General features: G+C 37.1%; 2 protein-coding genes across 3 annotated transcripts; both read right to left on the reverse strand.

Annotated features, from left to right (window-relative positions):
• Nucleotides 1–1,698: 1,698 nt before the first annotated feature.
• zgc:153292 (uncharacterized protein LOC100003014 homolog) lies at nt 1,699–7,989 on the reverse strand. Its single transcript, XM_067616306.1, has 12 exons — nt 7,666–7,989; nt 5,966–6,167; nt 5,781–5,813; nt 5,315–5,433; nt 4,869–4,977; nt 4,453–4,494; nt 4,317–4,349; nt 3,995–4,228; nt 3,029–3,132; nt 2,665–2,830; nt 2,506–2,570; nt 1,699–2,341 (listed from the first exon to the last, which is right to left on the reverse strand). Exons 1-11 carry the CDS (start codon nt 7,728–7,730, stop codon nt 2,526–2,528), a joined length of 1,152 nt encoding a protein of 383 aa, XP_067472407.1. The 5' UTR covers nt 7,731–7,989; the 3' UTR covers nt 1,699–2,341; nt 2,506–2,525.
• A 132-nt stretch (nt 7,990–8,121) lies between these two features.
• Nucleotides 8,122–16,168, reverse strand: rusf1 (RUS family member 1). Of its 2 annotated transcripts, XM_067616304.1 has the most exons (14): nt 15,762–16,168; nt 15,598–15,675; nt 14,666–14,780; nt 13,841–13,886; nt 13,296–13,328; nt 13,099–13,204; nt 11,988–12,089; nt 11,217–11,287; nt 10,891–11,075; nt 9,769–9,826; nt 9,621–9,685; nt 9,385–9,513; nt 9,228–9,293; nt 8,122–9,118 (listed from the first exon to the last, which is right to left on the reverse strand). In XM_067616304.1, the coding sequence occupies exons 1-14, from the start codon at nt 15,909–15,911 to the stop codon at nt 9,033–9,035; spliced, it is 1,290 nt and encodes a 429-aa protein (XP_067472405.1). In that variant the 5' UTR covers nt 15,912–16,168; the 3' UTR covers nt 8,122–9,032. The 2 variants fall into 2 exon arrangements, with proteins under 2 accessions (XP_067472405.1, XP_067472406.1); XM_067616305.1 differs by lacking the exons at nt 15,598–15,675; nt 15,762–16,168 and adding an exon at nt 14,124–14,369 and having other exon boundaries at nt 14,666–14,783.
• Nucleotides 16,169–16,486: the final 318 nt, after the last annotated feature.

Here is a 16,486-nt window from a genome sequence, read left to right on the forward strand (position 1 = left end):
ACTTTTTTGAGAGAGGTGTTTCCCAAAAGCATCATAATTTAGATGCTATTAGAAATGATCATAGATTAACGAGTGCGTCCTTACCACAGTGTATGTGTTTGTGTGTGAATGTAGGAACATGGTGGATGTTTGTGTTTATGTGTACCGACAACCTCACTGTCCTCGAGCAGAGGAGATGACAGAGCCGGAGGGAAAAAAACAAACACATTCATCTTATGTTTATACTGAAAACACACAGTGGAAAGAAAAAATGAAAAAGGGGCTCAACATACCACACAGCGAGGGCGTTCACAGTGTAATGCATTGAATTCAGCTGACTATAATTACTGTATAAAAAAAAAACAAAATCCAGGAAGTCTTGCTGAATAATTGTCCTAAAGTGGTGCAGACAACCATGGAGAAAAACTAAGGCACTCTGTCTTTAGGTGAAATAACATAATAAATGTATTCTTTGAGGATAGTCAATCAAACAGACCAACGCGTATCAACTCTGAAAACTAAGGCACTCCATCTTCATCAGAGTTTGAACCTGACCCTGATGAAGACGGAGTGCCTTAGTTTTTCTCCATGGTCGTCTGCACCACTTTAGGACAAATATTCAGCAAGACTTCCTGGATTTTGTTTTTTTTGTGTGTGTGTGTTTTCACCTGCTCTACTGAAGAGCACCTGTCGTATGAGCCATCAGAACCATGCAGCACTTCCTTCTCCTGTTGTGAAATTTAATTACTGTATATCTGAGACTCAGAGAGAGAAACTGGTCACAACACTAAATTCTCTAGGAATTACCCCGAGCCCAAAGGCCAGAAACCTCAGTGTCATCTTTGACTCAGAACTGAACTTTAAGGCTCATGTGGGGTTTGTCACTAAAGCTTCTTTTTATCATCTCAACCAAATTACGACCATATGAGCGACTAAAAGAGATTAACGCACACTTTAATATCTGACAGGCTGGACTACTGTAATGCTCTTATCTGGTGTAGCCAAAAAGTTAGAAATCAGTCACAATTAAATCATAAATCTGCTGCCTGAGTGCTGACTGGGACCAGAAGCATTTAGTACACAGGATTACAAGAGTTGTGCTTTTCACCTTTGGTGCCAGAACATCTAATGAGTTAAAAGAAATAAATAAAACATATAGACCTGCCTTTCCACTGCACTGGTTCACGGCCCCACAATGAAAAATCCTGAAAAAACTGGTCCACAGTTGAACCCATTGCTGCTATAACACCATCAGAAATTGTCTTTCTCAGTTATATTTATGATGTTGTGGCTTGTTTGGCTGCTCAGAGGCGACTATAAAGAACGTGATTCAGGAAGAGTTAAGACACCTGAAAATATACACACACTTGTCTTACCATCTTTAAACAATTAGTCTTTTAAAATCATTGTTTAAAATGTACCAAATCTGTCCATTTAGTGGTTTGCATTTCAAAACACTTGCGTGTGTAGTATTTTTTTTTTTCTCACCTTAACACTGTAATCTGTAAAGAAAAGAGGAAGTAACCTGTCTTTGCACCACTGGAATTTTCCTGTGTCAAGTCTGACACAGCATAAACTGAATCTTTAAAGCTGAAATCACGTTGTGGTGCTCTAATTATGAACTATATACTGACACGTCACTCCTATTTTGAGTACACGTTGATACACAGGAGTATTTTTGTTGTCTCAGTTTGCATATTGCATTAATAATCACAGCTATTCTTGTTCATGTTTTACATTTTATAGACAAAAATGACAACAAACAACGAGGAACAGCAGACTTATATTCACCAGATCAAATGCCTCAACTGTCTGGAGAGTAAAGCTCCGCAAACACAAACCCAAAACTCCTGATCTATCAGACTCATATTGCTCAAACCCAAATGACATAAGCTTTAAAAACGTTTGGTCATGACTATTAAAGAAATCATCGACTGAGCTCCTGCTCCAGCATCCTGCTCAGTCATAATGATGTTTTTGAGATTCTTTTCAATTCACTGAAGTAGAATTTCAATACCTGAAATAAAGTATTACATCCAAAAACATGACACAAGACTGATAATTGTCTTGCACTGAGTTGATGGACAGAAAAACGGGTAAAAGCCGACATCCTTTGGAATGAACAGGTTGAAAATGTCAATTAATCCTGCGGAGGATGCTGTAGACGTTTGCAGTTGTATCTGTAATAAGTGTCCAGTCAACAGTCAACAAAGTCTTCATCTTGTTCATACTAGCCAAGTTCCCACGAAGTCCAGCATTTCCATTACAATCCATAACTGGGTCAGAGCGCCTCCAGTACCAAGAAGTATCCTTCGTCCCCAGTTTGTTAATGTAACCACGTCTGGTTTCCATTTCAATTCACCTGAAAAATAATAATACTGTGAGACACGTTGTATGTAAAATTCTCTGATATTCTCAAATATACAAACATTATTTTTCTTGAAAAACACCTTTAAAATGTTCTTAAATATTCCACAAACTCCAGAAAAATGTGTAATATTATACTAATATATGGGATGTACTTACTCAAAATGCACCTTAAATATCTATCTAACCACGAAAGCACTCTCTTGGATCTTGGAGTAGGCAAACTGTGGGACAGAGAGGTGGAGAACACAAAGGTCATTTTTAATATGTAAACAAAGGTTCATCAAAACTAAAACGTTCAAACCTTTAACGACGTACATTCAGACCCCTGGGAGACTGTACGGGCTCCAGTCCTCTACAGCAAAGCATTGAAAAAGGCCTCTCCTTAGTCTTTGAATGTTCTTTGAAGCACAGACTGAAAACCTTGGCGGGAAGGTAGACGTCCCAGTCGGCTGCGTGTTCCTCTATCAGATCACTCACCATCCTGTTGGGAAGCAGCAATTAGAAACATTACAGCGTTTACATGAAGGCGTGATGAGAGATTTTTAATTAACAATTACCTGACATGTCATGCATAGTGTCATTCGTCAATTTAACAGCGTCATAATTAACGTGGCTGTAAAATATGATGTACAAATGTTACAAATAATACATTGATACACCTACAACACAGAGTACAGACCTGTCAATCAGCTGCTGTGTGATTAAATCTGCAGTGCCGGTCTGCTGATGATAGACCACGAGAGCGACGGTGACCTTCAGCTGGTCTTTCAATTCTCTGTTGATCTAGCGTGAGAATATAATGACAGTACATCATGTATGTCAGACACAATATTACAACATCTTTATCAATATTACGGCAGCTCTGTGGGTTTCCTCAGAGTTTCTTTCTTCAGTCTTTCTGAAAACATGTTCCTGCTGTTTTCTGGCCATATTCAAAACTTTGCGGTCTACTGCTGCATAGTAACATTCAAGCACCTAGTTTAGTTTAACTGATATATAATGTTTTGTTAGTATTCGACATGAGTCTTGTGTCACGTTCACATCATATTGGACAGATGACACAGATAGGAAAGACTCCTGTGTTTAAGACTTGGGAATGTTCACGTTTGCTGACAACTTAAGATGGTTGTATGATTGCAAAGTTGGTCTTGTGAGGGTTAAAAATACTGTGCATTGACAATATAGCATTATATCAATTAAATTTGGGTTTAATAACCTGTAACGACAGACTTTGGCTGATGTAAGGCATCTATTTTTGTTTGGTTTTCAGGAGCTTTTGTATTTAAAACGACTAGTCAGAAATATCAAAGCTTTTAGTTTCCAGTCATAATTACAACTTGGATGTGAAAGCTTTTCACAAGTCAGAAACTGGTAATTACAGTAATTCCAATATCACATGAAGGCAGCATTGGAGCCATTGGTATTCTGTCTAAAGCTCATGGGAGCTGTAGTTCTTAGCAAGCTGGTGGATCAACTGAGCGAGGGTGGAATTAAAGAGGACATGACATGTTTTTTGTGATTTTCTGTGATTTCTATCCTGTTATAATGTCAGATGTCTACATTAAACATGCAAGTTCAAAATATAGACCTGAAAATGTGCATGTTATGTCCCCTTTATTCTCTACAACGATATGAGTGCACTCACTTTGTGGACTATGTCATGAGGCAGTCTGGAGAGGATTCTGAACGGGTAGCCAAAGTGGGCGATGATGTCCGCGACGTGCTTCGCTACATGAGAAGGGAGGCACATCTGCATAGGCACAGCTTCCACCCACTTGGAGTAGTAGTCTGTCACGGTCAAAATGTATTTGTGTCCGTTCTGTGTTTGCGGCAAAGGTCCCCTGACATCCAGACCGAGCCACTGCCACGGTTCTTTCACCTGCCAATAAAAATCCAAGTTGCTTTTGTTTGCATTTAATGTAGCTTTGTTGCAACACTTTTAAGTAATCATGTCGTAATGTGCTTACCTCTATTACGTTATCAGGATCTTGACAGTCTGTCTGTGAAAAGGACAGAAGAGCATTTGATTAAAACACTTTAAAATATAGAAGTCGAAGTATAAAAGACAAAATACTACAGTTTGAAAACATGCTGCCTACTTACATTATCATTGTTATCATCACCATCTGGAGCCCACTGAATATCCTGTTGGTCAATGTGAAAAATTACACAGACAAATGGACAAATTTAATATAAACACGAAATCACCATATTTGATAGTAAACATCTGATAACACAAGGCTTTTGATTTGCCTAATGACCATAATACATTTTAAAACTTAACATTTGTACTAAAAAGATCCCAAATTTATTGAATCACTGATTGTATCTAAGTCTGGTATGATGATACACTTGTCTTGTCACAGTATTTTAAATTCATCTGTTGTATATGAACTCTAAATCTAATCAAATAATCTGTTTTACAGGGATGAACCAGGGAACAAAAAATAGGGGTTTCTATAATATGAAGTTCTGAGTGTTCCAGTACAGACAGACAGTCTGTGTCTGCAGCTGCTTACCAGAGGTACACAGTAATCTCCATGGAAGAAATGTGGAAATGACTCAATCTTCATCAGTCCTTCATCTACTATAATCCTCCACTTATCAGTCTTTTTTGGATCTTTGTCTCTGATGATAAAACAAGAAAATGACAAGAAATTAATGAGGCAACAGCTCAATTATGAACAAATGTAATGCAATACATATGATACATCAGTTTTTTGAACTGTAAACCATGAAAAGATATAAAAGTAGAGCCCGGAATAAAAAAAATATAGACCTGGAACATGTCCTGGAGATTTAGTAGCAAACACCTGCATTATTATAACTTTTCCACTGTTTTTGTGTTCAGTGGCTTGTTTACACTAAAGAAATATGAGTAGAAGATCACAAAAAATCCCTATGACATAATGGTAGTAAAACAGGAAAATACAGACTGGTGTTTCCCCGTCTAGAAGTAACATACCCTGGAGGCTCTTCCTCTGTCTGGCTGAGCTCTTTGTTCGAGACGCTGCGCTTTGCTCTGGCAGGAGCCGTCGTTGGAGACTGAGCTGGATTCGTCTGTGAGGCTTTAGCACCAGCTGACTGTTCAGAATACAAGGAAACAGTTCTTATTCTGGCTGTAAGCAGTTATGCTGATTCCACGGTTATTGCAGAGAAGAACAGCTTTAAAAAAAAGACTGAACTTTTCTTAATATTCTTGATTTTTAAAAGAGGATCTATTATTTCAGCTCATTTCCAGCTGTTTATTTTTATTCTGGGACTCCACTTGAGTAGCTTTGCATGTGTCACAGCTCAAAAAACTCTTTATTTGAGCCTAAAAACACTTGCCAAAACAACGACAAATGACTACTCACTCACAGAATTTGAACAGCTAAATGTAATAAAACTATAAAGTATATAACAGAAGTATAAATACAATATGCTCTCACCTTATATCTCTTACTTCTTGGAGTGATGGAAGCCTAAATCAGGGAGAAAGTGAAATTTAAGTGAATTATCACATACAGATAAAGAGGATTTTTAAATGAAGCCACTGACCTATTAAAAGGGATTTTACTGTCAAACATTTTCTATTTTCAAATGCTCCACTGACACTGAGTAACTACATACAAACCTTCCTTTTCTGCGTCTTGTCGGGGGATGAAAATATGGTGGGAACAGCATCTTCTTTAAGAGTTACAGATTTGCCCGTTCGGTCGATGTACTGTTCCTCAAAATGATTGCTGCACAGCACAGAGAAGCGAGTCGGCGTCCAGTCCTTCCACTTCATGTTGACGAGCCATTTCCTGAGTTTTCGCTGGTTGTACAGCGGAAACCTGAAGTAACAAAAATCTCGTTAAAACAAAACCAAGCCAAAGTTCTAGCTCTTCTATGTGTTGTTTACTCTTGAATGGAGGAAATGCTGCACTGAACTCCATTAAAATCAGCGTATTTTGCCTGTTTCTGACACTGGAAGGCTCCAGATGTTTCTACATAAGAAGTGAATTTTCCTGCACACAATAGCGACTGAGGGATGGTTCGTGTAAATATGAGTCAAAGTTCTTGGCAGAGTAAAGAAATAATGTTCTACTGTATGTATACATGTATGTATTAGAGATGTGTGGTATCAATACTGCCAATCATTTCCATTTCTGTGATTATCATTGTTTTCAGAGGACACAGTGAACACAGACCAGCTCTCCTGCCTTCATTAGCAGTTTTGTTTTGTTTAGTCACATGAAAAGAGCTTTTTACACGTCAAACATTTACTTCAAAATATTCCAATCCAGAAATCAATATTTGGTATACACCATCCACGACAGTGTGGCCCTGTGTTGGATGTAATAGGAATATCAATTTGTTTTTTGCATGTTTGTTGCTCTAATAATTGCCAGATTATTGATTTTGAGGTTCAGTGTAATATTCTTGTATGTATACCAGGATTATTACAGCCCCAGAGGGTGAGCTTCTCAAGTTTGAATGAAAACATTTGTAAAACAAGGTTGACAAGTAAAATATGTAATACAATCAGTGTTAAATATAAGGATCAAAGGATTATTCAACATAGATTAATGAGTTAATCATGAGCTTGTTTGTTTCTTTTTCTTTGTTTTGTTTATGTATTTATTTTTTCCTGTATGTGTGTATGTATGTACTGTATGTATATGTGTATATATGTATGCATATCATACTACTGATTCACTGTTTTATTATTATTTATTTCCATTATACAATATATAAATATTGTAAGAATGCTAGACGTATGAACACTATCATCTGTAAGCAAATGCAAATCTATGTAAAATGCACTCTTGCAATAAAGTATTTAAAAAGAAAAGGCTGCAGTATAATAAACATGCTTTGTAAGATCAACCTGGATAAAAGTCCAGTCCATTTCCTTTATTTCAGGCAGCTATTAAAATTAAATACTCTTCAGTAAGAGGGTATAATATATATTTACTGCACTATTAATACCAATGTTTGTTTCATGATAGTATCTCTCAAAGTCTAATGAAAACAACTCGCCAAGATGTGTATTTCCATCAGTAAATAACTAAAACTACATCCCAGCTGAACACAAGTCAACTCAACACATGTGCACAGACAGACAAATAGTTTGTTTCTGGAAGACGGTTCATATCTTATCGTTTTTTAATAATAAAACATAGCGACGAACCGGGAAAACCAAGCCAGCAAACACTAATAACAGGCGAACGTGATTCATAATACTTATGTTAGCTAGTTAGTATGTTAGCTAGTTAGCTTAACTATCTTAGTTACGTCAAAAAATCTGCTTTTTGGGTGACAAATTGATTACAAACATTGAATACTCACTTGAAAAACTTCACATCTGATTCGCTGGAGCTTTCACAGTTGTAGGCACATTTATATCTCCCCATTTCGTTCACAATTTAGGCCAAATTGTGACAAAACAGAATTTGTTTTGTTTCTGTTCTTTGAGTGACGTCAAGCTAGCAATGATACAACCTCAACATCCGGTGAGACTTACAGCTTCGTAGCATGTTTCAGAGCTTGTAAGGTAACAACAAAGTGAAATTATAGTATATATAGTATATAGTATATAGAAGTACATGTCATATATTTATTTTAAATAGTTATCAACATTTGTTACTTCTTTCCGCTAACTATATATATTTATTTCCGCTATAACCGTAAACACTATTGCTAACTTGACGCAACTGCTTCACCAACGGATGTTTCTTCTTCTTCGTGGCGTTTTAATTGTTTATGAAGGTTCAACAGCGCCTCCTCATGGATAAATGATAAAAGGGCAGTCAGTTATATTTTATTTGGATGACACATTTGTACACAGGTAAGACAGCGTATTTTACAATAAAGAGCCAAATCAAATGAAAAAACATGTTAAACAACAGACACTTCATCACTAAACCTCCAGCTTTGATTTTCATTATAACCGTCAATAAAAAAAATCAAAAACACAGGGTTCCTACACATTTTAGCCAATAGATTTCCACAACTCTTCCATGACTTTAAGCCAAATTTTCATTCATTTGAAATTTTCAAATATTCTGTGAAGTCTTAGTATATAAATGATAATGTGAGGGTTTTTTTTAATATCATTCCAGACAGCTAGCAATCAGACATGGACAATGTGCTTAATTGTCATGAAACCAATATGTAAAATAATTCCCTTTAAATAAAATGATTTTAAAAAATAGGGTTTAATTATTGTGTTGTAATCATCATAATTGTTTTACAATCCCCTATTTCAATCTGATCTAAAGACAGTCTGCATGAGTATGTTCACACTAAGCAGTCCTGCTTATGGGGAAATGAGAGTATGTATTGTTCATGTACTGTCTTCCTGTTTCCCCTTTGGAATATAATTGAGTAAAAACAAAACAAACAAGAAAAACATTTGGTCACAAAAAAAACGAAACCAATTTCCAAGACTTTTCCAAAACCTCTTCGGATTTGATTCTTTTCAAGCACCTTTCCAGACCTGGAAACAACTACTTTCAAAGTCCAGGACTTTTCCAGGTTTTTCATGACTGTAGGAACCCTGAAATATTCCCATAGAAAAATAGATTTTATTTCCTTTACTTGCATCATACCCATAGAGATTTGAACACAGAATGAATCATCCGAGGTCCTGTTTGTTTAATAAACATTAAACAATATGATATAAACAATGAGAACAGCTGCAGATGTTTCACAGCTCAGTTGCTTTTTGTTTTCCATTCAACCCTCCACTCATCCCAGTCCAGCAGAGTTCGATTTACGTCCCATCCTGCAGCTTCCACGCCTGTCGATGAAATTAGCAGAATATTGTTTCAACTGGTAACAAACAAATGAAATAAATCTTATGATATGTGGGTTAAACAGTTTGTGTGTGTGTGTGTGTGTGTGCTCACCTTTGAGAAACTGACTGAAAATTGTCTCCATCATCTTGTGACTCTCATGCACCATTTCCCAGTGACCTTTTAAGACCAGAATAAAAGTGCTCAGTGTCTAAAACAGTATAACTTCTATGAATGTAAAGGAGGAGAATGAATGGAGGTAAATGCTCACCTTGTTTTTGTGTCGGAGGTTCTCCGGAAGCTGCAGAGCTCAACATACTTCGGAGCCACACAGCTTGACACATTACTCTGATTTCATCTCGTACTGATGCGTCTGGTCCCAAACAAACACAGACGGAGCCTGAAAGAGAGACCGCAGCTAAAATACAGTCAAACTTTTACAGGTTTTACAGTATATGTGGCTCTTGTTGTTCTGTAGGAGGATGAAGGCTTCACATGATGACATACCGTTTCTCACTCCTAAGAGATAAGGCATGTTGTTATTCTTCAGAGCCAGATTAAGTTCCTCTGGACTGCAAAATAAGCAGAATTATATCAAACTTTTATCGCGTGTCCATTTTTTTATCGTGTAAGCAAAACATGCAAATGAAATTACCTTTGAACAACCTCCTGCAGCCTCACGCCAAGTTTGATTGGCACCGTTTTCCTGAACTCTGGAAAAAAGTGAGAAGAAAGTTCATAATTATTGAATGCAAAGACATATTAAAACTGTGCAGCAGTGGAAAGTAACTAAGTACATTTACACAAGTACTGTATTTCCATTTTATGCTACTTTATACTTCCACTCCACTATTTTGGAAGGAAATATTGTACTTTTTCCTCAACTACATTTATTTGACAGCTTTAGTTACTTTCTTACTTTTTCAATATTAAAGATGAAACCAGTATTTCTCAACCTTTTAGTCTTGTGACGTCTTACAATAAAATCAGTGTGTAGTTTTGGCTCCTTTTCATGTTTCAGAAGTTGTTAACAGCTCCAACAAATAGTGGTTTTTCCCTCTAAACTTCTCAAATGGTTTCATTTCAATAAATGTTCAAATGATCCAATATTTCACCAGAAATCAAAGATTTGAGGAAAAGTGCAAAAACTGAAAACAGATTTGTGTATCTGAACTTTGTTTTTTCTTCTTTCCTCTCACATTAATCATCTCACGACCCCTCAGATTTATCTGCTGACCCTTTGGAGGGGCCCGACCCCTATGTTGGGAACCACTGGACTAAACTAGCTAACTATATATAAAGTAGTTGAAACTAGCTCCACCTCCAGCAGCTACAACAGTAACATGCTGCTCTAACACTGATGCTTCACTATTAATAATCTAATGATGTCATATATAATAATATATCAGTCAGAGGGACCAAACCACTACTTTTACTGCAATACTTTAACTACATCAAGCTCATAATACTTAATAATAATACTTATGTACTTAAGTAGGACTTTAAACGCCACAACAACTGGATACATGAAACAGCCAACTAAAAAATATCAAAGCTGGAAGTTGTTCATATTCTCCACGTATGTTATCAATCTATCTATAATATTGTCATTTTGCTGTTTCAGTCTATTCTGTACACATGACATGTATTGTATGACCTGTTAAAGGGTTTCGTATCTAAATTTACAGTCTAATTATAGAAGGTGTCGTTTGTCGAGACAAATTTGTGATTTGTGATATAAATAAAATCTGACGCGACGTTGAATCATGACTCTTACCCAAGAAAACCGGTTCTTTCAGATTGGCTTCTTGTGGACTCAGGATCCGCCTGTCACTCAGGTACTGCTGCAGTACGATCGCAAGCCGTGCCTCGTTGAGGGTTTCCATGACAACCGAGCGCACTGCCTTGTAGTTGGCAAAGAGGTGAAGGACGGTGAAGAGGAAGAAGAGGCTGAGAGTCAGTCTGAGGGACAGAAACAGAGACATGAATGGAGTCAGATGATTACTTTTGATTTGCCAGTGTTTTAAAGAAGCTTCCTTGTGTAAGATTCTTTAGATAATTTATAATCCTATGATGGATCCTTATTCTACTCTCAACACTTACACTGGATTATCAGTGACGAGGGGAATCAGCAGCAAACTGACAAGCAGTCCGGCCAGATTCACCAGAGTCTCCTGTAGGAAATAAAAGACATGAAGGCGAAACAAGAATGAAATTTTCCCTCTGCAGCAACTATTCAGAGACACTAATGATAATATTCACACTCCTTGATCCACCATATTTTCATGATTTTACAGACTTGTATAAAAAAGTTCATCAAAACTCAGAAAACTGCAGCAATCATACAACTATCACAGTTTTACAATCACGCAACAGAATGCTGTGAAGTTGTAAATACCATCCTATTATTTGTATTTTAGAGCCGATCTATTAGTCGATGAATCGTTAAGTCGACTGAAAGAAAATTAATAGAGTTTAATAATCAATTAATCATGTCAGTGATTTTACAAGTAAAAAACACCAAACGTCGTCTGGTTCCAGCTGTTCAAAGGTGACAGTTTTTTGCTTTTTTTCTGTTTTATATCATTACAAACAAAACAAGATACTTGAAGATGTCATCTTGGATTCTGGGGAATTAATGGACATTTTATAGACTAAACAATTAATCGATTAATCAAAGCAATAATCAGCAGATTATTTGATAATGAAAGCAATCATTAGCTGCAGCCTTATTTTACTTCTTTTCTCTGCTATGATTAAAAGATAGAAGATCACATGAAAACGTACCACAACTGTTCTCTATCACAACATATTAGAGTTCAGCTTGTGTTGCTTCATGATAAAGTAACAAGTCCAGTGAAATCCCAAAAGTACCTGACTGCCGTCTTTGGCGGAGATGTCGGCCATGTTGTCTCTACGAGCCTGATGAACGGTCAGAGCAGCTCTGGTCGCTCCGCCTGCCACTCCCACGATGGACTGGAGAACAGAAATACACATAAGAGCACCACGTTGTGTTAAAGACCCTGAAAAACTTGGTTTTAAATGTTGAGTATTTCTCCATAACAGTAAACATTCCTGATTAAATAAGCAATAATTCTAATGTTTTATTTATTAAGACATTTTAACACTTAAAAACTGTTAATCTGCTTCATCAGGACTATCTGGACTGTAGATTAAGCAACACTTTGGTTCAAATGTTGCTTAATCCTGATTGTTGCACAGAAATAAGTATAATAATAAACTTCAAACTTTACTTCAAAAGTGAGAAGAGGCTCAGACAGAAATATCTCATGTGAAATAGCCTGAACAGATCTAACTTTGGCTGAAATGTTTGTTTTTATGTAGGAAGTCGTCCCTTATAGTAAGAAGCTGATTGAGAAATCAGCTTTTCAGGGCCTTTAAATCAACTTATATCTATAAATAAATACTGTACAGTCGATAAGAGTTGATAAGAGTTTAATCTGTCAACAGAATAATTGCACCTTTACAAATGTTGATCGTTTGTGTCCATTTCCTATCACAGTTTCACAGTTTGTACCCTGTTTCCTGCAGTGTGAGCTCCATCCATATCTCCAATTTGCTGAGCAATGCAAATTGTGAGAATAATGAATGAATGAATGGAGATAAATGGCAGTTCAGTCACACTATCAGGTCACTGTGTCCTCGGGCCTTCTTAAAATAGAGCAATGTTTCCTTGTGACCTCTCGTCACAGGCTGCAAATGTAACTGGGTGGTGACCAGTTCAACCAAACAGTCAGTTTAGATTTTTTTAGGGGCCTTGAAATGTTAAATAATTCAAGAGCAAAAAGCTTTAAAAGATAAACATAATTTTATGTAGCAGAAACTTTTTCAATCTGCTTTCCAGTTCTGTTTACTCACAACACATCAGAATAATCTTGCTAGATGAGAATAGCCAACACATTTGTTGATAATTGTATCAATAACAAAATAATTAACTTAGCTTGAGTTATTATTTTCTCTTTACCTTAAATATTCCTGCAGTGCAGACAATCAAGGTGAAGAAAGCAGGAAAGAACGGAGCCAATATTTCCATGAACATGGCGATGTCGTTGAGAATATCAGCAAAAAGCCTGGTGAGAAATAAATAAATGAACATGGGACATCAAAAGGTTTTTACGACTGTAACATCTTCAAAGTTTTTGTGCCTGGACACCTGCGTACCTCCACTTTTTGGCCTCAGAGTCCAGTTTACTCCTGGAACAGAGACACAGACACTGATTATAAAGAGTACAGCTGCAATAATTTGTCGATTAATCAGCAAGTTGATCATCAGAAGGTGAATCAGCAGCTATTTTGATAATCAAACAATTGGTTTGGTCATTTTTTTCAAGCAAAAGTATGCTGGTTTCAGCTTCTAAAATGTGATAAATGAATCGTTTTCTTTGTCCTACATGATAGTTAACTGATTATTTTTGTGTTTAGGACTGTTGATCAGACAAATTGAGACAATTGTAGATTTAATCTTTGACTCTGGGAAATTATAACGTTAATTTTTCACTATTTTCTGACATTTTCTAGCCAAAATGATTAATCAGAAAAACTAATCTGCATATTAATCGATAATGAGGATAATCATTAGTTGCAGCTCTAATAAAAAGTAATTCCCAGCAGTGAATTAGAGCAGCACAAACCGAGAGAATCCGTACGTGAGATTTAAGCTCCCAAAACTTTTATTGGGCTGAAAAAAGGCAGAAATATGAACTCACCCTTTCCGCCAGGCGAAGAGGATTCTTCCCAACATGCCGGTTCCATCTGCAGGGAAAAACATTAGTTTGTTATTCTACTGCCAGCTGGGAAAACATTAACCATGCATGATTAGCTTCAAATATATACTGTACAGTACTGTGCAAATGTTTTAGGCACTGAGAGTAAAGTGAGGATGCTTTCAAAAATACTGCCATGAATAGTTATTTATCAATTAACTTGATGCAATGATGATTGTTGTGAGCAGCTTTGCCTTTAAAATAGCAGCAGTTCTCCTCGGTTCACCTGCACACAGTGTTTCAGGTACTCGGCAGGTCAGTTGTTCCTGCATCTTGGAGAAGTTGCCTCAGTTCTTCTGTGGATTTCAGCATCTCAGCTGCTTCTGTCTCTTCATGTAAACCCAGACTGACTCCATGAGGTTGAGATCAGGGCTCTGTGGGGGCCAAACCATCTGTTGCAGGACTCCTTGTTCTTCTTGTTGATGAAGATAGTTCTTTATATTCTGGTTGTGTGTTTGGGGTCGTTGTCATGCTGCAGAATACATTTGGGACCGATCATGGATAAGACTCTAAACATCTAAAGTGCCTAAAACGTTTGCACAGTACTGCATTTAACTGCAAACAGACTAAAGGACAAACAAACAGGGCCATCATAGGTCAAGTAAAATGCTTAACATCATGTAAAGAGAGGAAAAGAAAAGGAAATGGGCTTCAGTGCAGTATCAAGATCAGTAGGTCTTTTATGTCCATGACTGTCCTTTAAGATCATAGAAGCACACAAAGCTAAAATACTTTTGAGGAATGTTATGGTGTATTTTAAAGGATCACCTCTTAATAACCAGGTGACTGTGGCTGCAGCGACTGTTGCCTCTTGGTTTCCAACCCCAACGCCTTTAAGAGACGCCTGAGTGGCCAAAGTCCCCGACAGAGAGCTGGAGAAAGCCTGAGAGGAGAACAGAGAGCTTCAGTTTGATGCCGTGATGGAAGAAGTATTCAGATCAGTATCAGTATTCAGTGGTTTGGTCCCTCTGACTGATATATTATTATATATGACATCATTAGATTATTGATACTGAAGCATCATTGTGGAAGCAACATGTTACTGTTGTGGCTGCTGGAGGTGGAGCTAGTTTCAACTACTTTATATACAGTTAGCTAGTTTAGTCCAGTGGTTCCCAAACTAGGGCTCAGGCCCCTCCAAAGGGTCATCAGATAAATCTGAGGGGTCGTGAGATGATTAATGGGAGAGGAAAGAAGAAAAAACAAGGTTCTGATATACAAATCTGTTTTCAGTTTTTGGGGTTTTTCTCTAATCTTTGATTTTTGGTGAAATATTGGATCATTTGAACATTTATTGAAATGAAAGCATGTGAGAAGTTTAGAGGGAAAAATCACTATTTGGTGGAGCTGTTAACAACTCATAGACATGTGAAATGTGACCCCGACTACACACTGCTTTTTGTAAGACGTCAAAAGCCAAAAAGGTTGGAAACCACTGGTTTCATCTTTAACAATGTGTTGTATTTTAAAAGCTTGTTATATTATCCATTGTGTAAAAATCTTCATCTGAAAAGTAACTAAAGCTGTCAAATAAATGTAGTGGAGTAGAAAGTACAATATTTCCCTCTGAAATGTAGTGGAGTGGAAGTATAAAGTAGCATCAAATGGAAATACTCAAGTAAAGTACAAGTATCTCAAAATTGTACTTAAGTACAGTACTTGAGTAAATATAGTTACTTTCCACCACTGGTCTTCTGTACCTGCACAGTATCCCAGAACTGGTACTGCAGATAGTCCCCGCTGACACTCTCTGGATAGCCTTGAGGCAGAAAGACACTCTGAAATATTAAATATTAAAATATTTAAACATCAGGCTGTATGAACTGTCAATAAAAGCTACATGGAAACAGTTATAAGTCCATACTTTAAAGACTCCAACAATGGAGTTTCCTCTCGATTCCCCTTCCCTCCCATCTCTCCTTCTCTCCATCACTCCATCCTTTGCTGAATACTTCCAGGACTCTGCTCGGCCGTATCTCTCTGTGGCCAAAACCACACCTGAACCTCCCTCCATTTCAACCGCTGGGAGCGAGAAACAGACTGAAATAAACTGGATTTAATTCATAAAGTCCATTTAATGAGAAGAGGGCATGCTACTGTCAACAGCCGACGTGTCCTACTCTCCTGTCGTGTTTTTCCGGGTTTTTTTCCGCCTTCACGGCTTGGAGCTTCCTCATTGGTCCGCTGGGATTTGAAGGCGGAGCTACGGTTACGTCACAGAGAGAGTCGCTCCTACTTTGAAGCGCCTTACGTGCAATTATAATACCGATCAATTTCCAGTAAAATTACCTGCTTTTCATCAAGGTCTCTTATCTACAAGCATAATTTCTCACCTCATACATATTTCAAATGGAACAATAAGGACATTTTGTATAAACACAAATCTATATTTTTTTAAATCTTGGTTCCAAAACAACATTATTCTGGTTGACTGGTTTAACTGGGATGGCATATTATTTATTTATCAGGAATTTTTATCACAATATAGCATTCCTGTAAGATTATGCAAAGGTTTTTGGTGCAATCCTTTCTGATGCTTTTTAGCCAACAACCAAATCATCAGTTTCTACCGTCTCTCACTTCAGTGCA

The sequence above is a fragment of the Thunnus thynnus genome, chromosome 17 (assembly GCF_963924715.1).
Source record: "Thunnus thynnus chromosome 17, fThuThy2.1, whole genome shotgun sequence".
Taxonomy (NCBI): Eukaryota; Metazoa; Chordata; class Actinopteri; order Scombriformes; family Scombridae; genus Thunnus; species Thunnus thynnus.

Excerpts from the sequence above, each read along its gene's own strand:
- rusf1 (XM_067616304.1), bottom strand. The coding sequence starts at position 15,911 with ATGGAGGGAGGTTCAGGTGTGGTTTTGGCCACAGAGAGATACGGCCGA. Across the intron at positions 14,781-15,597 it reads AGTTCTGGGATACTGTGCAG|GCTTTCTCCAGCTCTCTGTC; the intron begins GTACAGAAGACC and ends TTCTCCTCTCAG. Across the intron at positions 9,294-9,384 it reads ACCTCCGACACAAAAACAAG|GTCACTGGGAAATGGTGCAT; the intron begins GTGAGCATTTAC and ends TGGTCTTAAAAG.
- zgc:153292 (XM_067616306.1), bottom strand. The coding sequence starts at position 7,730 with ATGGGGAGATATAAATGTGCCTACAACTGTGAAAGCTCCAGCGAATCA. Across the intron at positions 5,814-5,965 it reads ACAAGACGCAGAAAAGGAAG|GCTTCCATCACTCCAAGAAG; the intron begins GTTTGTATGTAG and ends TCCCTGATTTAG. Across the intron at positions 4,978-5,314 it reads ACAGAGGAAGAGCCTCCAGG|AGACAAAGATCCAAAAAAGA; the intron begins GTATGTTACTTC and ends TTTTATCATCAG.